General features: G+C 34.8%; 1 protein-coding gene across 1 annotated transcript in view; it reads left to right on the plus strand.

Moving 5' to 3' along the window:
• jbug (filamin-type immunoglobulin domains fbug) overlaps positions 1–21,688 on the plus strand; it is an 89,534-nt gene that overhangs the window by 59,640 nt on the left and 8,206 nt on the right. The window contains exons 6-31 of the mRNA XM_090167919.1: positions 3,011–3,201; positions 4,373–4,528; positions 7,036–7,164; positions 7,658–8,099; positions 8,222–8,492; positions 9,059–9,675; positions 9,975–10,196; positions 10,262–10,579; positions 10,915–10,998; positions 11,113–11,253; positions 11,332–11,499; positions 12,110–12,256; positions 12,663–12,743; positions 15,308–15,445; positions 15,724–15,897; positions 16,499–16,645; positions 17,083–17,166; positions 17,379–17,516; positions 18,306–18,473; positions 18,547–18,693; positions 18,991–19,212; positions 19,283–19,456; positions 19,531–19,677; positions 20,958–21,041; positions 21,202–21,339; positions 21,480–21,653. Of these exons, the coding sequence (XP_090024045.1) occupies positions 3,011–3,201; positions 4,373–4,528; positions 7,036–7,164; positions 7,658–8,099; positions 8,222–8,492; positions 9,059–9,675; positions 9,975–10,196; positions 10,262–10,579; positions 10,915–10,998; positions 11,113–11,253; positions 11,332–11,499; positions 12,110–12,256; positions 12,663–12,743; positions 15,308–15,445; positions 15,724–15,897; positions 16,499–16,645; positions 17,083–17,166; positions 17,379–17,516; positions 18,306–18,473; positions 18,547–18,693; positions 18,991–19,212; positions 19,283–19,456; positions 19,531–19,677; positions 20,958–21,041; positions 21,202–21,339; positions 21,480–21,653 (4,902 nt within the window). The remainder of the gene's footprint in view (positions 1–3,010; positions 3,202–4,372; positions 4,529–7,035; positions 7,165–7,657; positions 8,100–8,221; positions 8,493–9,058; positions 9,676–9,974; positions 10,197–10,261; positions 10,580–10,914; positions 10,999–11,112; positions 11,254–11,331; positions 11,500–12,109; positions 12,257–12,662; positions 12,744–15,307; positions 15,446–15,723; positions 15,898–16,498; positions 16,646–17,082; positions 17,167–17,378; positions 17,517–18,305; positions 18,474–18,546; positions 18,694–18,990; positions 19,213–19,282; positions 19,457–19,530; positions 19,678–20,957; positions 21,042–21,201; positions 21,340–21,479; positions 21,654–21,688) is intronic.

A 21,688-nucleotide genomic window follows, 5' to 3' on the forward strand; every position in this document is an offset into this window, starting at 1 on the left:
TTTTTCTCACACTGTTTAGTTTTACTTCAAGGTTACTCCTGTGATACAAATATACTTATTTCTTGGAATAAATATTTTTTGACATGATAAAACTGTCTACTATTGAATATTATTTATACAAAAATAATAATTATATCAATGAGCTTATATATTGCTTTTAATAAGTGACAAAAACCAAAAATTAATAAAAAATAAAAAAATCGATTAAAATCAAAAAAATCTGATTAAAATAAAAAAAATCGATGTTTTTGATTTTTTTAAAAAAATCAAAAAAATCAACCCTGTTTGCCGTTTGGTTAAACCAAAACAAGATAGCCAAAGGCAATTGGTAGTATAAAATCTAACTAGCATCCAAAATATTTTGGAAATTTGGTCCACTTCAAACAAATAACGTCTACCAAAAATATATTTATTTGTACTTGACTATCGAGGCAATAAGCGACCGAAAACTATCGCTACGCCCCCTATGTTTCGTCATTGAAACCCTGATAGGTAGCGGCGAAAGCAGGCACTATTAATTTTTCCTCATCGTTATTCGTAAATTTGACTTTATATGAAAATACAAGTATCGGGGCACGGCCAACTTTGATCACGCGCTGTTCGCGCTACAGCGGCCAACACATTCGTCGAAATTCCGAGAGCAAGGAGTTTCCCCCTATAAACTGTACTATAACGTGTAGGAGTTCAGCGCCACGGTCGGGTTTTTATATTGGCTTCAATGTAAAAGCTATTCTAAAAATAATAATCCGCTAGGGGCGCTGACGTCATACACATCTTTTGCTCATAGGTTAACACAGAAACGTCAACGAATGAGATGGCCGCTGTAGCGCGAGAGATCTAAGTTGGCCGTGATCGGGGAGATAACTTGCAAACTCCACGCGGAAGAAGTGGTTCCTAGTGTTTAGCCAGTACGACTTACTTAATGTTACTTACGATGTAAAGAAATACATTATCTACGGAACAAACGTAATAAGCTTGCATTCTCGTAATGTTTTGTCGTGCGAGGAAAATGCATTTTTTGCTCGGATGAGAGGAGGAGAAATTGAAATCGTTTTTACGCTTTTATTACCCGTCGTCCACTCGTTCTTTTTATTATTATTATGATTGCGTCCTGAGCGCTCAACCAGGAGCTGAATTCGCCATTGTTGCCTCTTTGAACTTTCAATTTTTTCCCTTTAACAACGCTATTATTTGACTATAGTCAAAACCTTTTTTTATTAATTGTTTAAGTCCTCCGAACTCCTGTCCACATTTCGTACGTTATAAGTGGTCATTTCCTCGCCAGACGTCAAATAGAATCGTCACATAGTTTTATTTATCGTTAATCAAAGAATTTCATATTCTTACCGCCAGGTTTAACATAAGCTTAGGGTGATTGGCGCTAATTACGTAAAAAAAAGTCGCAGCGCGTATTAGAGGACGTTTTTTTTATTTAAAAATTAACAATGTTTAACCGCCATTTTCCAAGATGGTGGAAGTAATTTAATTTTTTACGTATTAATGGTATTTGTTTACTTATGTAGCATTCCCGTTAGTGTTAGTTTTCGAAATACGAGTTTGAAAAATAACGGCCAAATATGGTTTATAAATAAGTAAATATAAATACGCGGTGCTATTTTTAAATTTACATCGCGGTATATTTATAACCGTGAATGCGGTGTAAGCTTCCGCGTTTCAGCGGAAAAATTGCGTCCATTGGAATCTGCATCGAGTCTGAGAAGGTACATTATTCATTTTATAGCTTAGATCATAAGTAACATAACGATAAGTATGACAATTAGGAAAAATATTATCCCCAAATTGAGTTTCAGAGCTATGGCTCAACTAAGTTTTAGTTCAATAGAACCCCCTAGTGTCTAAATATACTACTAGCAAGGACGATAATACCAAGGATCCTATATGTTAGAAGGATAGGTAGTCCTCCGGCCAGCCCGTGTTTTCAAAACGCCGGCAGTACCGTCGATATTAAGAGAGCCTCTAAACGTGGGACGTCTTGTTTCTATTCCCTCAAGGACAAATTTCGGCGGTGCTTCCTCCATGTTTGGTCCTAGACGGAATCTAAAGCCGGATTCTCTATCGCGCATGAACCACCGACGGCGCTGCCATTTTCGTCTCTCGTCTCATATCCTTCTAACATATAGGATCCTTGATAATACACTGCTCAATTCGGTTTCAAGTCCTAGTCTTAACTGCATGGGTGTCAGTGTCGTTAAAAGGTTCGGGGAAAAATTGGTAGTAAAACAATGGGATGTGTCATACCAAAAGTCTATAATATTGTTCCATAAGTTTGTCACTTTGGGAGATATTTAACTGAGAGCTAGTAACGGAGTGACGTCATCACAAGTAGAAAATCGTTCCCTTGCGAGGCGCTGTCAAAGGCTACGTATGACCCGTTAGCAAGAGGACGCAAAACGGCGACGAAGCCCGTAATAATAATCATAATAATAATCAGCTAGGCACCACCTTATGCCTAAGTCTACAAGCGACTTTTGAAGCCTTCAATTCAGGTGGACGGCTTGCAATGCGTAGGAGGGTGGTGGCAAGCCTGCATGCTACGCGAGCGAACAGCTCCCTACACTAACTATTACCGTTAACCTCAAGTTTTTATGGAAGGGGAAACCGAAGAGCTCGGGGGAAAACCCCTTAAAACAGTGGGGAGATAATTGGCAAATTCACCCAGTGCCACAAGCTGGGATCGAACTCGGCTCCACCTCCTGCGAGGCGAAATTGCTAACCACTCCGTCTGTCTTACATGTGAAGAATAGGAAGTGTCACCCTTATGTTGCATTATTATACACTTATGGTCATACTTATTGGTATTATGTTACTTATGCCAAGATGGATATACTTGTGCCACGGCGCGAAAAGTCACCCAAAGTGTCAACGCGAAATCGTAATACGATACACCCCTTTCCCCTTCTAAACGACAGAGTATTGAAGTAATAGAAATGCAGTGGTAGATTGAGCGTCAACTGTTCGCTGGTATTACATTTCATTTAATATTTTGTAGGTTTGAATGGTGGCAAGTATTTGGGCGTTGAACCGTTGTTGAAAGCCAAAGAAATAGCGGACACCGAAGTGGAACATTTAGGAATCATGTCTTACGTCGCTCGCTTCCAGTGGACGAGGCCTCGCAAATCGCCTTCGGAGAAGATCAACATCACGGGAACCGATCTCAACAACGTACACGTTAACAAACCGGTGAGTGTTACCAGGAACCTATTCGGGTTACTGAGAACGCTAGCAGTACTATTGACTAAAAAGGTTATTATTTTAAAGGTCCACAAAGTCGTTTGATAAATTAGGGCTATAATTCTAGTATCTCCTCTATTTTATCACGTAACCCGGGAATATCTTCCCGCTTCAAAAACACGTGATTCTGTAGCCCGTCCCTCGAAATTCAAACTATTCTGTTGCCCTTTAAACTAGTAGCGTCGAGAACCTATTTAGTTTAATGAGAATGTACTAATTGAGCCGTTTTACGAAAGTGATACTTATGCCAGTTATAGACTGAAATAGATGTAATAAATTAAACTCAGGGTCAAGAACCTATTTAGTTTAATGAGAACGTTTGGTCAAGCCGTTTTAAAAAAGTAATACCTATGCCAGTTATAAACTGAATTGATGTAATAAATTAAACTAAGGGTCAAGAACCTATTTAGTTTAATGAGAACGTATTTGTCAAGCCGTTTTAAAACAGTAATACCTATGCCAGTTATAGACAGAAATAGATTTAATAAATGAAACAAAGTGTCAAGAACCTATTTAGTTTAATGATAATGTAATAGTCGAGCCGTTTTACGAAAGTAGTACGTATGCCAGTTGTAAATATACATCAATTTAATGACCGAGAACAGAGCGAATTTCCACGCCTCTTATTTCACCCCTCTTATCCTGTACTTATCGTTTTGATGAGTGACAACTGATTAACACATCTGACAACTTGATTGTCAGCTCTGACAGCTTGTGACCCCTTGGACAATTCCATATATTGTAACTTATCTCTTTTATTGATGCTCCTTATATATATTATATTCAAAAACAATTAGAGCCATTGCTCAAGTTGTCCACGTTGTCACTCTATTTTGCTGGGGTCAAAATTTGCCCAGGAGAAAATGGAATCTGTACTCGCCCTTAAAGCGGTTGATAGTAAAATTAAAGTTATATTAAAAAGCAAAAAAATATCTTTGGTCTTTTTACCCTATGTTACAAGGCCTGAATAAACGGAATTATTTTGCGAATTCCCAGTTTCTTGCTTTGGATTAACTTTGGGCATTCTTTACCAGGCTAGTAAAAATGCTCCAAGCTGTTGAAATAAGAATTTTGTATATTTGGCACAAAAAAGTATTATAATATCATTTTTTTTTAACAGGCACATTTCAGAATAAATTTATTAGATAGTAGTGTTGATTTGAAAACTGTACGAGCAGAAATTAGAGGACCAAGTGGAAATGTGGAATGCCGACTGAACCTGAGTAAAACTGGTGGGACTGGGACTTTCATTCCGTATGTCAGTGGAAAACATGAGGTAAAAAATTCAAATAATATGGTTTATTTCACACTCAGGTATATTAAGATTAAGGCTTTTTTTAACAAGCATATTTGTCGAGTTGTTTAGTAGAATCTCCTTTGAACGAAGCATTTTCACTGAGATATTAAAACTAGCCACAGGATAGGCTCATGTTTTAGAAATTAGCATAGAAGCTCCAACCAAATTTTTACACTTTAAGTGGCTTTAGGCAAAATTGCACTACAGCGGCCTCATGTAATTTTGTGTTTTTTTTTGGTGGAGAATGTAGCAGTTGACGCGTAGATTACGAAACTAATTTTTTTGGGGCCGCAAATGATAATTAAATTAATTAACTTAATGTTAGAAATGTACTAATTTTAGGGAATTACCGTGTTTTTGTATTTTTGGGTGGCGGAGAATGTAGCACTTGACGCTTAGATGACGAAACTAATTTTTTTGGGCCGCAAATGATAATTAAATTAATTAACTTAATGTTAAAAATGTACTAATTTTAGGGAATTACCGTGTTTTTGTATTTTTGGGTGGCGGAGAATGTAGCAGTTGACGCGTAGATTACGAAACTAATTTTTTTGGGCCGCAAATGATAATTAAATTAATTAACTTAATGTTAAAAATGTACTAATTTTAGGGAATTACCGTGGTTTTGTATTTTTGGGTGGCGGAGAATGTAGCACTTGACGCGTAGATTACGAAACAATTTTTTTGGGCCGCAAATGATAATTAAATTAATTAACTTAATGTTAAAAATGTACTAAATGTAGGAAATTACCGTGTTTTGGTATTTTTGGGTGGCGGAGAATGTAGCACTTGACGCGTTGATTACGAAACTTTTGTTTTTGGGTCGAAAATGATAATTAAATTAACTAACTTAATGTTAAAAGTTAGTAGAGTGGAAACCTAAACAAACAGTAACAAGCCGTGGTGTAGGCGACAACCCGACGAAGATAATTACTTCCAAAACACGTAAAAGACGTTACTAAACTCCCCGTATTGGCGCCTGACGGCGTCGCGCACTCGCTTCGCTCAAGCGCTGGGGGCGCGCAGCGCCTCCCCAACCCCATACTAAAAAAAGCGATGGGCCATCTATAACGCGACCTAGAGGACAGTACCAAGCCTTACGCATCAAGTATATACTTTTAATCTCAACCAGAAACAAAGTGGCCCAATAATAGAAAACACCGAGAAAATGAACAAAAACTGTAAAAGATTTGGTAAAGTACGGGAATATCACTTTGTGGCCCAAAAATACAAAACGCCGAGAAAATGAACAAAAACTGTAACTGATTTTATACAAAAAGGGAATATCACGTGGAATTCATTAGGACACCGAAACTGTGTTCCCGGCGAACACACGACGGAAATAAATACAACAAAACACGTGCAAATGCCCAAAAATTAGAAATTTAAAATTACATTAAAAAATTAATTGATCATTTGCGGCCAAAATAAAAATTACCCTCGGCATCTACGTGACAAGGTCTATCAGGCGCAACCAAAATTAATATAAAATTCAATGAAAATGAGAAATTTTTAAAATTAAAAAAATTAAGTTAAACAATTAAATAATCATTTGCGGCCAAAATAAAAATTACCCTCGACATCTACGGGACAATGTCTATCAGGCGCAACCAAAATTAATATAAAATTCAATGAAAATGAGAAATTTTTAAATTAAAAAAATTAAATTAAACAATTAAATACTCATTTGCGGCCAAAATAAAAAATACCCTCGGCATCTACGTGACAAGGTCTATCAGGCGCAACCAAAATTAATATTAAATTCAATGAAAATGAGAAATTTTTAAAATTAAAAAAATTAAGTTAAACAATTAAATAATCATTTGCGGCCAAAATAAAAAATACCCTCGACATCTACGTGACAAGGTCTATCAGGCGCAACCAAAATTAATATCAAATTCGATGAGGCCGCTGTACTACACTTCACCCTGGCTGTATACTCCTTTACTATAATGATGAATTGATAAAAATACTTGTCTTTGAAGGTAGTTATTTTAGAATTTGGAAATTAAATGTGTTTTTGATCAATAAGTCAAAGGTCTATTAGTTCTTCTAAATTTTAAATTATTTTTGGAAAACTTTTTCTCAATTGTTTAATCTGATAAGTTTTGGGGATAAACAGTAATTAATAAAGCTTAATTTTAAATGAGAGTTAATAGGGATTAAATGATTAAAAAGATTAATTTTAAACGAGATTTAATCGTATTAAGTTTAATACTGTTTTTAAAATTGAATTTTAAATTTTGGAATTTGGGAACGTCTCCTATGATTAACTTATGAATTAAAGGGACTTTCAAGAAGAGTGAGGGGTCGGAAGTTGATTCAAAAAACTTCACTGAAACGTCATCAGACTGTAACTTTGTAAATGCAACGAATGGCGACCGAATGATGTATTTTAAATTGACTTTAAGCCCGAACAGCTCTCCCTTGAAAGTCACTTTAAGTAATAAAAAGATGTGAACTAATAAACATTTTTTCAATCACAGCTAATTGTGTTTTGTGAAGGGGAAATGGTTTCTGGTTGTCCGATGGATATAATTGTACATCCTGATATATCGAGGATATTGTTTTCTGGAATAGACCCTTGTGCATTAGGATCCATTGTTGAAGTAATGGTAAGTATTGTAGAAATTAGTAAATAATTGTTGTTACCCGTGTCATGTCAAGAATGTGTTTAATAATGCTTCGGGACATTCTGAGGGCACCATGGTCTAGTTTTTCTCTGTCACGAAAGGGAAGTACGAAACATGTCACTTGTGTGTGTTTCAATTCGTAAATTTTAAGGAACCAATGAGATACTGGGCTAATTTGATTGATTTTTAAGGGGGAACAAACCACTAAAAATAGTCAATGTATATTTTCCCTAAATATAAGTAAATACATTCTTTATCATTGACTTGCTTATAAATTTGGATCTCCTCAACGAAGCCTTAGCTGATAAATATTATATAATATAATAAGAATAATTTTTTTTTAAATATTAAACTAGTCAAATGCAAGTCTTGAATTTTTCTTATGTAACTGCCAAGATTATAATATTTATTTTAGCTTAATACTATCACGAATTTTTTTATTTTTTTTAGTAATACTTATTTTCCTAAATTCCAGATTAACTCTAGTGGTACGGGGACTGGTAATGTTCTAGTTCAAGCCATAGGACCAAGTGGAAAATCTCGAGAATGTCCTGTAAATGATAACGATGGCGTTTACACAGCTACCTTCACCCCGAATGAAATTGGAGAGTGGAAAATATCCGTAACATACTCGGGTGAAAATATTCAAGGAAGTCCATTCACTTGTTACGTATATGATCCAACGCAAGTGCAAGTTAGAGGTCTAGACACTTGTTCTCTTGGGAAAGAGACAACTTTTGTGTGTGACGCTAGCAACGCTGGCTGGGGTGAGGTGAAACTTGATGTTCAATATCAAGGTCATAGTCTTCCACTAGAATTAGATGAAAAAGGAAATGGCATTTACAAAGTAACATTTACACCGATTAACTCTGGTAAACACAAAGTGATTGTATCATTTAATGGAGCAGAAATTAAAGGTAGTTAAATTTAAATATTTTAATTGGTTATTTTATTAAAATTTGTGTTGTGATAAATTATTTTTAATATACAAGCGCAATGGTTTAAAAATATTCATTAATCGCACATTAAATTTTTTTAGGTTCTCCTTTCAACTTCATGGTTGTTGGTGACGGACTTGTTAAAGGTGATTCTGTTCTTCATCAGAGTAGAGAAGATCTATCAAATTATCAAAGATCCAAAGTAGTTCATGCATCAAAAGAAACCTCAAGTGACTCTTCACCGTTACAAAAATATGGTGGGATTTTGAGAGTAAATCATCACGGTAGTGTCGAAAGTGATAGTAGTAGCAGACTTTCTGCTGATTTAGTGTCATCGAAAAAGCAGTTTGGATCTTCCAGAGATATTACAAGGTATTTGTTTGTTCATATATGCTTTAAATGTATACAGGTTTATGCAATAATTAGTTTTTAATATAACATACAACAACTCCAATTTTTATGAAGACCTATCTGTATGATTTAAATTATTTAAAAATTCTTATTACATTTAAAATTTATCTTGGTTCAAGAATGTATTTATAGTTAGGAAGGATGACTAGGTTAAGACGATCTGCGGGTATCATAATGATTTAGTTTTGCCCTATAATGAGAGGGGGGGAGGAAAAGGTCCCTGGTGTGTGCTTCAATTGCAGTGGTGTAAACAAGGGGAGGGTTTCCATGTCAAACCCCCACTTTGGTGTAACTTTGAGTGTACTAAAATTTAACCCCCTTCTCGACCCTCCTTAGGTATTTTACATAGTTTAAACCCCCTCCCCTGAAGGATTTCTGGCTACGCTACTGTTCAATTGCGTCAAAGGATGTTAATTCAAATCAAATCAAATAAATATTTTAGTGCCTTTCTTAGTTTTAAAATGTATCCAAAATTCATAGTTATGGTTGTTATTCAGAAAATATTTGTGTTAATTTATTATTTCTAGCACATCAGCAATTGATTCGGAAGGTTTGTCATTTCGTCAAAGAGCCGAACTCTTGCACAATTCACTTTCATTCCATCAAAAAGAACCCAGCAGCGTTAAATCGCCAAAAGTTCCACCTCCCACAGCAAAAAAGCCAGGAACAGCAGTAATGGATTTTACAACTAAGAGCTGGGGTACGAAAGATCAAGGTACTGTAAATGGAGCGGATAAAGTTACTTTTGAAACTAAAATAAGAACAAGTCGTGAATCGGCGATTGAAGATCACAGAAAGTCAACATCTGACATTGTTCATGAATTGAAGCAAAGAGAAGATTTTTCAGTTAAAAGCAAAACTGATCCTCATCTGAAATCTACTGAAAAATTGGTTACCTCAAACTACTCTAGAGATGGATCGTCTGGTAGTAGTAAAAATGATCATATTGATCAGAGGCAAACTGTTCTTAACAGAGAAGTTAAAGAAACAGCTGTTAATATAACGTCAAAGTACAAAAAAGGAGATATCTTTCAAGTTGTGGTTGGTGGTGATGGATTAAAATTAGTTCCTGTGAAACGACCAGCTACATTCACAGTCAATGCTAGAGGGTTTGATCAAGATGATATCAGTGTAACAGTTACTGGTGAGTTGGTTTAAAATGCTTCATTTCATTCTTTATTGGGGATAGTTTTAAATTGTTCGGGTGAATACCAACGCACGTCCGATTTTTTTTTTGATACTTCAGATGATACTGAACATTTTTGTGTCAAAATTATTGACACAGAAATAATTGGGGTGGCGCCGTGTGCCCCCAGCACGAGAGCGTAGTTTCAGATGGTATTTTGGTATTCGTCCATGAAACGTTTTTACACGCTTTGTGTGTTCAGAGTGTTGAATACAAATTTAAAAAAAATTTATTACAAAAAATCATTTTATTTTTAGCTCCTTCTGGAAGGGATATCCCAATTAGAATGGACACACTTTCTCCTGGACAGTATGAAGTCGAATATATATCTCCGGAAGTTGGAGAGCATTTAATTGATGTTCATATTAATAAAACTCCGTTACGTGGTAGTCCTTATCATTGTTTTGCTTACGACGCAAGCAAGATACATGTTGGAAAGATTCCAAATGGAGTGGTAGGAAAACCAGTGGAATTTGAAAGTATGATCAATATTTTTTTAAATAAATAGTTTTAAGACACTTTTTTTATGTAGTTTTTTACTTAGTTGAAGGATCAGAAGCTGGTTCAGGAAACTTGGAAATTTTGGTAAATGGAGGTCATGTAACGAGTCAAGTTAAAAATTTGGGCAATCATCGATTTCTGGCCTCATTCATACCTCATGCTGCAACCACTCACACTATTGAGATGAAGTTCAACGGAGAGCAAGTGCCTGGTTCTCCTTGGAGGTGTGATATTACTGAGCCAACCAGGAAAGTATCCGTCAAAGGAGATGGACTACATTCCTTTAGTACTGGAAGAACTACCTCTTTTGAAATTTGTACAGCAGGATTTAAGAAGGAAGATATTAGAGTCACAATTACAGGTATCTCTATCCTCTTAGTTTAATTAGTTAAATTAAAGAAAACATCAATTTGAAATGGAAATACTAGTTTTAGAAAACCAAAAGTAGACTTAACTTAAAAAGGAATAAGCCAACATTTTCGCAAAACATTGTTGACCAACATTAATGGATATAAAATTTTTGAAAAAATGTTTGGAGAAATCATGTGGTGGACCATGAGGGGAACAAACCTGAAAAACTTTGATTAATTAAGTTTCCAGCAGTTCAATTTAAATTGAAACTAACTCAGATTAAGTTAGGAGATACATGAAACAGTGATAATACTATTTTACTTTATTAATTTGCCTCAATTTCAGGTCCAAATAAGAACATAGTGCAATACAGACTTTTGGAACTTCATAATGATACTTACAAGGTGGAATTTAAAACTTTTGAAGTTGGTATGTAATTTTTCATGAGTTATAGAAATTTTTCTAATGAAAATATATCAATATAAAACATATATAAGTGAGTTTCTGTTCTGTTGTACTGATAACTTTTGTATGTTTTTGCAGGTACATACTCGATTGAAGTATTAGTTGCTGGCCAAAAGGTTCCAGGAAGCCCATTTTTGGCTAAAAGCTATGATGCTTCTCGTATTCAGGTATCTGATATTCCTCGAATGTGCTTTGTCGGACAAACATATCAATTTCAAGGTAAGTCAACCTTTTTTCCCTATATCAGAGGGGAGCATTTTCGCAAATCACTTAACACGTTTCCTGTTAATCTTTTAGTGGATGCTTCTCAAGCTGGAGAAGGCCAACTTGAAATATCAGTCAATGATGGTGCAATACCTAATCAAGTCCAAGTTTTAAGTAGTGGGAAATGTTTAGTCAGCTTTAGACCAGAAGTCGCAACAGTACATAAAGTAGACATTAAATTCAACAGTGAAAATGTTCCAGGTAAGTGAACAATTGATATTACCAGAAGTGCATAGTATATTTCTTAAAGATAAGTATTCATTACCTTATCCTGCTAATATTATTCATTTGAAACATGTACCTTCCCAATTTCCCACTAATTTTTCAAAATACTTTTTGGAAGGAAACATAGTGTAGGGTGAAATTCATCACATAGTGATATTTGAAAACAATTACATTGGGAAAACATTTTATTAATTAGTAATTATTCCTACGCAGGGTAATTTTAACATTTTACATAGTTTGGTGGGAAATTTGTGCATAATCAGGCCTAACAAGAGAGGGGGGAAAGCTGGTACAAATTAAGAGGGCCAGTGCAGCCAAGGGGCCTGGGTTTGATAAATTAGGTATGCTTCTCCCAAAAAAAGTATTGCTATCTCACGTAGTACCGGCTCTCTTGGGACCTAGAGTTATCATTCTTGGCAACGCTGTGCATAATGGAATCTCCGTCAGACCTTGGAAGATACATTTCATTTTTATGACCTAGAGGGATACTTCTCTCGAGAGAGATTTATTATAAACTTCTGATATTACATATTGGTATTAAGTAAATACTGTACAATTTTTCTTATATATGATATTATTTTCAAAGGCTGTCCTCTGATGGTTGATGTAACAGAAGCCGCTCATACTTCAGTGAGCCTATCTGCTCTGGAACTGATTTCAGTTGGTCAATCTGCCAAATTTACAGTAAATGGTAAAAACTGCAAAGAAGAGGAGTTGAAAGTCACTATAACATGTGAGTGTTTGTTACTTCTAAATCAAAATTAAATCTTTCTTTTAAATTTAATTAAATAAATCAGAACTGTGGTGATGAGTATATTTAACTCAATTTGAAAAGTTTTGTAAAGTTACAATGAAATGGGTTGAAATCTTGGCAATTCTTTTTATTAAAAGGGGAAGCATCAAGCATTTTGAAATAGTCCTTAATTTGATTTTTGAGAACGAGTAATTATTATTTAAATTATTTAACTTACACACATTTAAAAATTTTTAATAACGTATCATACATGTAAACCTCGAGAAACTCTGACCAAACTCATTTCCACACCGAAAAAGTTTTAGTAGAGGGTTGATATTTTCCTTTTAAAGAATTAGTTTCTCAATTATTTAAAAGAATTATTACCATAATGTCTGTTCAATAGCACCAAGCCAAACACGACTGCCAGTGAAGGTTTCAAATGGAAAATCAGGTCTAACAGTTGAATTTGTGCCAAAAGAAGTTGGTATGTGGTATTTATGTAAAAAAGTATTATTTTGTTCATGCGGTCAAACAAAGTTAACTAATGTACGTAAAAAAATAAACATGGGTCAAGCTAGAGATAAGCACACTCCTTTTACGCTAGAGTGAAATAACAAATTTTAGGGGAGGTACTCCTTTCTCACTGATGTAAGAGGAGCGTGAAATTAATTGGATATAATAAGCTTTAAGCTTAGGAAATATAGAGCCATCTGCCTTAATATCCGTCAACTAAATATGTGAAGAAATAGCAGACGACTTTTGAATTTCTGTTTTTCTGTTGAACTTTCAGCTGTTGCGCAGAGAGAATTTTGAACACCAGACAGTTTTCATTTATTCAGTTTAAAACTGTCGGTAGGTGGCAATACTTATGACCAGAATTTAAACTATGCACGAAGCCCAGTGGCGTAGCTGATAACTAGGAGCCCCCCCCCTGCAAAAACCCAATGGAGCCCACCTTTTCAATTTTTAACGTAAATTGCTAAGGCTCATTGTAAATGAGAGCAAATGACTAATAATTCAAATTGGGTGAAGTAAGGTACACAGACACACGAAGTGTTATATTTATTTGATACCTTGGGCGATGAGGAATATTTGGGTGCAAGAATTTTGCGGCGCAAATTTATATTCGCGGAGATATTTAACTTTAAAAATTTAGATTTTTCAATGGATGTTTACTAAAAATTCCTGATTTCGAATTTTTAGATAACGTAGAACACCTGACGGTTGGACGATACTAGGTGCGTTTGGCTAGGTACTGTCCTCTCGGTCGCGTTATAGACGGCCCATCGCTTTTTTTAGTATGGGGTTGGGGAGGCGCCGCGCGCCCCCAGCGCTCGAGCGAAGCGAGTGCGCGGCGCCGTCAGGCGCCAATAAGGGGAACGCTTGGCTGGTAGTGGCAGTGAAATGTCAGAACCTGAAGAAGAATTTCCTTCTCAAGCAAGCGAGGTAACCGTTTCATCAGATTCGAATAGTGGTATTGACGAAGGAGAACTATTCGACATGTTTGAAATCGACAGGTTATCCAAAAACAAAGAAGAAATGATTGAATGGCTTCAAACTTATAACCTCATAGGCAAGGGCTTTGATTGCAATAAATGCAAAAAGGACATGAAATTATACCCAGATACAAGTGCCTTAGATGGTTTTACATGGAGGTGTGGTAGGGTCATCGAAGCGAAGAAAAGAACGAAAAAGATGAGGTGCAACACTAAACTTTCAATTCGCAAAGATTCTTGGTTTAGCAATTCTCCTCTCTTGATAAGGGATATTTTGCTGATTGTGTACTTTTTCATTTACAATATTCCGCAAACTTTCGCAGCCCACGAGCTGCATGTCGCTAAATCTACTGTTTCAGATTGGTTTAGAAAATGTAGAGACGTTGCTTTTGATGCAGCTATTATGACTAGCGAACGAATTGGCGGTGAAGGAACTGTCGTTGAACTCGATGAGTCCAAATTCGGTAAACGAAAGTTTCATCGCGGCTGACGAGTTGAAGGGCAATGGGTTTTTGGGGGGTTGACAGGACCAGTAAAGCTTTTTTTATGGTTCCTGTCGCCAAGAGGGATGCGGTCACATTAATCCCTATCATTCAGGCATGGGTCAAGCCTGGCACCACCATACATACTGACTTCTGGAGAAGTTATGATGCCCTTGATGCTGACCCCGATTTCACGCATTTTAAAGTTAATCATTCACTGCACTTCAAAGATCCTCAAACCGGGGTCGATACGAACCGCATTGAAGGCCTTTGGGCACATGCTAAAAGAGCAATTCCCTCGGCCGGCAGGAGGAAGCGCTTTATTCCGGGTTATTTGGCAACAGTCATGTTCAAGAGTAGGGCAAAAAATCAAGGGAAAAACCTCTTTTTGGCTTTTTTAGAAGCTGCTGCAACTTTGCATTCCCCAACGCCTTAAGCACACAAAAAGACGGTTTACTTTTTTCATTGGTTCTACTGCACTGAAAACCACTTAAATATTTCGGAAATAAAATATATAAAATAAAAAACGTGTGTCTGTGTACCAAATTTTTGGCGATCTCTCTCCATTAACCGCAACACCATTTCAGTCTTCCATGTCTTATAATTATATGAGTCTAACTTAGCCATCTGACCTTCAACCAAATTCAAAGAATTCTCAGCCATTGCACTTACACCCTTCTTTCAACTCTGCAATCGTCAGGTTAATCATATAAATTAATCTCTGCTTACGTGGCAACTTGCAATATTCAATCTGGCGTTTTCTTGGAGGGATTTGACGGGGACTTCTTGTTTCGCGATGACAGTTACAAACTGCCTATTCGTCTCGTTTTACGACGCAGATGCCCTGATTACTGTCCGAATGACGACTACGAACTTCTGGTAAAAATGCCCTGATGGATGTCATCTGGGTAGTTCGTGATGATTATTTCGTTCGAGACATAGCGTAAGGGATTAGCGGTGTTGTGTACATTTTTCATTGGAATGTGACATCAAACAGAATTTTTGCATATTTTTCAATTGAGACTTCAATTGTATCATAACGTTTGCTTATATTAGTTTATTATGTTTAGGTTCTCACCCTGTTGTTGTTGAGTATGGAGGATTACAAGTGAGTGGTTCGCCATACACCGTTAAAGTGTATGATTCGCAAAAAGTAGATGTTAGTGGATCTTCGAATGGAACTCTGGGTCAAACTGTTCAATTTTCAGGTAATGGAATTTTCAAATGTGATTAATATTTCTTCAATATTCTTCTTGAGGCTTTCATAATAAATTAAATAGACCTTTTGAATGATACTTGAGTTTCTGAAATATAATTTTCAGTTCATTCATCAGCTATATGTAGCTTTAAAGTTTTACTATAGAGTAAAATAATTAAATATAATTGTTTTTGTTATTTTTGGAAATGATTATATTTTTGATTAACTAGTTTGTTGATGTTAATTCGTTAAAGAATAAATGGATAACTTGCCGGTATTTATTATTAGTTGATGCTAGCCAAGCTGGGGAAGGAAATTTGGAGATCACTGTGAGCTCTCGCGGACGAAATATACCTACACAAGTTCATCCTTTGGGAAGTGCTAAATTTGGTGTTTCATTTGTGCCTACTGAACCTAGTGACCATGTTATCAGTATTTCATTTAACAAAGAACCTGTACCAGGTACGTTTTCTACTAAGATTTCTAAAATATCTCCCGTTAATTTAAACACATGTACTAAATCTGCCACCTACATTTAAGCCTTAGTTCAAATAAAACTATAAGCATATGGCATAAATTAATTTACTCAAATTCCATATACTCTTATTTATATTGAAATAATGCAGAATGAACTTTATCTACCTTAGTCTGCAGGTACACATTACCTTAGTGGCGTAGTAAAAAATTTGTCAAGTGGGGTCAGACTATTTAAATTTCACAACAGGTTGATAAGAGGTTTAGTACTGTGGAGGGGGGTGACACGGAACACCTTTAGTTTAAGCGCCTGCACTTTTATAGGCTCATTTAATTTAGTCTGACTCATGGTAACTATTGCTATAAAACCTGTCTGTTTAGTTTTTTCATTGAAAAGTTTTAATATAAGTTTTGAAATATTTGAAAAACCTGGTTTTCATTGCACTGTTTTATTGTCTTAAGATTTTGGGAATCATAAATGGAAAACTCATTTTGCTTAAGTCTATTATTGTATTTTGGTAATAGATCCCATTTTTTTAATTGTAATTGCTTTTTTTAATAAATTTTGGTCATTTATTACTATTTTTAGGTAGCCCATTCAGAGTTGTAATATCTGAATCAGGAAAAATTATACCAAGTGGTCAATCTTCCGTATCTGCAACCATAAATAAAACGGCTAGTTTTGTTATTCAGAATGTGTCTGGGAAAGAACAAGATCTTAATGTTCAAGTTGAAGGTGGGTGTCCTTATGTTTTTGTGCAAGGGCGGTAAATAATTATGCAGAGTAGAAATTAGTTTAGTTTACAATTAACATGATTAATATTCATTGATATAATATGTAACCAGTTACAAAAGCAGAGATGTGTCAACTTTAGGGAAGCATACTGGTTGAGGAAATATGTGCTAAATGAGTGAAGCTATCCTATATATAGCCTTTTAGACAACATGTAGATGTTTGCAGCACCTAGTGTACACTAATCATTGTTTCTTCACTAATAATTTTTAAATAGCAAAATAATAAATTTACCAAATTTACTAACCATTAAAAAGGTGGTTGCAAAATGTTTATTTTTGCACTCATTCAGTTTCAAGTTAAACAAAAATCTCTTCCCAACAGGCACGTGAACGGATATAGTCTTTGACAATTGAAAAAATTTGACCATTTTTTTGTAGGACCTCAAGGAGCAATTGTTCCTTGTACATTGCGGGATAATGGAAATGGAACTGTGAGAGTTGATTTCAGTCCAGAGAAAACAGGTTTCTATTTATTACCTCAATAGTTATTTCTGGATTCAATAGAATTAATAAATTATTTAAATGATATAAAATTTTAAAAACATTTTCTCTATCCAAATGGTATTTTTTTAATCATTGGAAATTGTAGAATTTAATAATGGAGAGAAACACAATTTATGTGATGTGTGGTAACTAATTTTGTTTTCTGAAATTATGAAATTTTTCTATATTAGGAGAACACAAAATTAATGTCAGCTATCAAAATATGACAATTCCCGGAAGCCCATTTATTACTAAAGTGTATGATATCAAACAGATCAAAGTTCGAGACATTCCAATAGGAATTGTGGGAAAACCTGTGACTTTCTCAGGTAATATTTCATTTCTGGTCAATTTTATTTTAAGAGTTACATCAACTAGACAAAGGGAAAAAATGGATGATCGCCTATGCACCCTGTTCAAGGCGAGGGAACATAGTACTAAACAATTATATTAGCCTGGTTAACAGTGCCATTTTCTGTTAGTGGGTTTCATTCAAACTTGAATCCTGACACATGCGTGGATAGTGGAATTCTTTAAATACCAATATTTATAATTTAAAAATAACAAATACATAATTCAGGGTTCATACACGACCTGGAAAACTTGGAAAAGTCAGGGAATTGGAAAATGTTTCCAAGAGGTCAGGGAAAAGTCAGGGAATTTTATAAGGTTTCCAAAAGGTCAAGGAAAAGTCAGAATTTTAAAAGGTTTCCAAAAGATCAAGGAAAAGTTGGAAATGATTCCGAAATGTCAGGGAAAAGTCAAGGAATTTTAAAATGACCCCCAAAAAATCAGGCAAATAAGTTTTTGAAAGAAAATATTTTTGAAGATTTTTTCTTCAAACCAGGGAAAATTTGTAAATTTGGTCAGGAAACACCTGGAAGTGTCAGGGAATTTAACTCCAGAAATTTTGTACGAACCCTGTAATTGTATTTGTAACAAAGAAAAGTAGTATACTATTTTCTTAGTTTTGTAATAATAAATAACATTTTTAATAATCCTAAATAACAGCAATCATTATGTAAATGTTATTTCATGAGTTAAGCTTATTTATTTATTGAAGGTGATATTTTCTGCACATTTGAAGTCAATGTTTGAACTTTCTATTGCAATTTTAGTTGAAACAGCAAATGCAGGACCTGGGAACTTGGAGGTTATGGTCAATAGTGGTCAAGTGCCAACAACTCCACAAGCACAAAGTTCAACTCTTTATGCAATCACTTTTGTGCCAAAAGAAATAAGACCGCATTTAATAGACCTAAAATTCAACGGTGAAACAGTTCCTGGTTCGTTTTCAATTTTTATTTTTTACCTTGATTTATTAGCATTTTCTACAATGGTTTATTTATCATATTACAGGTTGTCCCTATGAATGCAACATAGTAGATCCGGGAAAAATAAAAATAAGTGGTGAGGGTCTTGAAAGAGTACCAGTGAACAGACCTACATCATTTATGATCGATACACATGGTGTCAATATGGGCGATATAAAAGTATTAATTGATGGTAAGTACTAAGTAGCAAATTTATTACCTATTCGTAGCTTGCTCCCGGGGGGTGGCTTGTGTGTATAGGTCTGCCATGACATTAAGACGCCCATCACCATCACGTTATTATTTAGTTGGATCTTGGGGCTTAGCTACGACTTATGCCTACGACGCTACGAGAAAGCACCCACTTATGTTTATAAATGAGAAGTGCTTGGCTTGCCTTCCCTTTAATAATAATAATAATAATAATAATAATTATAATTATTATCATTATAATAATAAACAATGATTAATGAATATTTATTTTTTTAAGGTCCCAATCAAAAACAGATAAAGGAGTATGTTCATGGGAATCACCACAGTGGCCATAGGGTAGAATACACACCAACTGAAGTAGGTGACCACACGGTGGATGTACGTTTACAAGATCTTCAGATAGGTGGAAGTCCTTTCTTAGTAAAGGCTTACGACTCTTCTCGAGTTAAAGTGACAGATGTTGGGAATGGAGTTGTTGGAAAACCAGTTTATTTCAGCTGTAAGTATCCTGATTGTTATCTAAAATGTAACTTTTGCAGTACGGATATTAAAATATTTGTATTTTATAGTGGATGCCAGTCAGGCTGGAGCTGGCAACTTAGAAATAATAGTATCAGTCAGTGGAAGAAATGTTCCCAATTATGTTCAATCTGAGGGTAATGCAAAATTTAGAGTAAACTTCAAACCAACTGAAGCACAGACACATATGCTTAGTGTTAAATTTAATGGTGAACCTGTTCCTGGTAAATACTATATTCAGATTTAAATAATTGATATATAGCTTTGCTTTTCATTAATGGAAGATTACATATTATAGGTAGCCCATTCAATGTTAAAGTGTGTGACAGTAATCAGTCTGTTATAACTGGAAGTTCATTGCGTATGACATCACTCGCCAGAGGTGCTCAATTTACAATAGACACTGGTGGACTGGACAAATCTGATTGCAAAGTAATTGTTACAGGTAAGTCTCTTGTTCCTTAAAGTTTCATAAATCTATTTGTAGCTGACCACAAATTACAATATTTTCTTGAATCTCTGTTTGTTAAAAAGACTATTGAATGCGTTGATTATGCGTGTTATTTCCTGATTCACCTACTTTTCAAATTAAGCATTGTTGAGCTGATGTATTAGTAATACCATAAGTTTGTCACTTTGGGGAATATTTTACTGAGAGCTAGTAACAAAGTGACTTCATCACCAGAAGAAATATTCCATCTAGCAAGGCGCTGTCAAAGGCTATGTGTGACGCAGGAACAGGTGGACGAAAAACAGAAACGAAGCTCGTAATGCAGTCTGTCTTGTGAATAGCTCTCAGTAAAACTTTGGCATGTGAAGAATCACACTTGTATTACCATAAGTGTATAATATTGTAACATAATTTACGAATTTGGTAACTTGATTATTTGCTTTGAAAAAATTCAAATAAAACTTCTAATATAATCCAAAAGATTTCACCATTAAAAACTAATTACTTTTAAAGTGTTATCAAAAATCTTGTCAAACTAAAAGTAAATTGAACAGGATAAATGATGGGTCAGTATAATGAAAATAACCATTATATTAAGAATTCACCCAGAAATTTTTGAAATTTTGACTAAATTTTATGGCATTTTATTGTAAACAAGATTTAATTCATTTAAAAAACCCTAATAATTTCTTACTAACACCATGATTTGATTCAAACCAAAACAAATTTAAATTTTGTAAGTTTGATACCTTATTGGATAAGGTTTACATAGCCCAATGAAGGTTTCTTATAAGTGTTATTTTTCCATAATTAATTCAAGCATTAGTTGGTTTTTATCAGTGTTATTTTAGTTTTAAATTTGATATCAAACAATTCTCTATTAATGTATACATAAATTGTGGGTCCCACTAACCTAATTCAGTGCTCGAATCGGACTTATTCACGAACCTTTGTGTTTCCTTTCAAAGCTTCAGATTATTCTGAAAAACGGAAACTGTGCATTAATAAATAATATTTACGAACCAGAATGATATGAGTAAAAACTTTTAGGAAAGGGAACGTCGTTCTGGTCCATTTCGATCACTGACCTAATGACTAGCTAATCCATTAGCTAAAAAGAGTAACTCTGTCTTCAGCTAACTCGGATTGGCAATGAAACTACGTTATTGACAACTTTATAATAATAATATCTTATTTATGCCAGGCACACAATAGTACATTATATAAGTCATGATTTTATTTGGGTATTAATTTAATTATGTTTTCCTTTGAAGGGCCTACTGGAAAAAACCTCCCTGTTATCCTTTCAAAAACCACCGGAACAGCTTATCAAGCTCAGTTTTCACCATCTGACATAGGTAAAATTTTAATTTAATATTATAAACCTTCTGGTATTATACCCTTAACTATTATACTCTAGTTATCTTACTAGTTAAAAACCAATTACTAGTAAAACTTATAAAATAATCTGAAAATATAAAAAAGATTGGTTAATAAAATTTCCATGATACTTTTCAGGCCCACACCATGTTGTTGTTCTCTTGGATGGAAACCCTATTGCTGGAAGCCCATTCACTTGTAACGTTTACGATGTTAATAAAGTGAGGGTGTCTCGATTATTGCCGGGTGCGGTTGGAAAACCTGTAACATTTCAAGGTAAAATTTTTATTAAAGATATCCTTTAAAATTTTTGTGCTATTTTACAAAAAGCATTTACCAAAAGTATTGGTGTAGTTTTACAATGAATTATGGTTTTTTTTGCATGGTCTTACAAATGGTTTACATTTTTTGTGTAGTTGATGCCTCCCAAGCTGGTGAAGGTACTTTAGAATTAGTGGTTACCACACGGAAATCGTCAGTCAGAGCAGAAGTTTCCATGAAGAGTAGAGGTCTTTATGATGTCACATTCATTCCTCAGGAAAAAACATCACATTATGTTAATATTACTTTCAATGACGAAGATGTGGCAGGTTTGTAATAAAATATTTTGTTTGGTGTAATTTGA

Source organism: Leiobunum rupestre, chromosome 3, assembly GCF_980474605.1.
Source record: "Leiobunum rupestre chromosome 3, qqLeiRupe1.1.hap1, whole genome shotgun sequence".
Classification (NCBI taxonomy): Eukaryota; Metazoa; Arthropoda; class Arachnida; order Opiliones; family Sclerosomatidae; genus Leiobunum; species Leiobunum rupestre.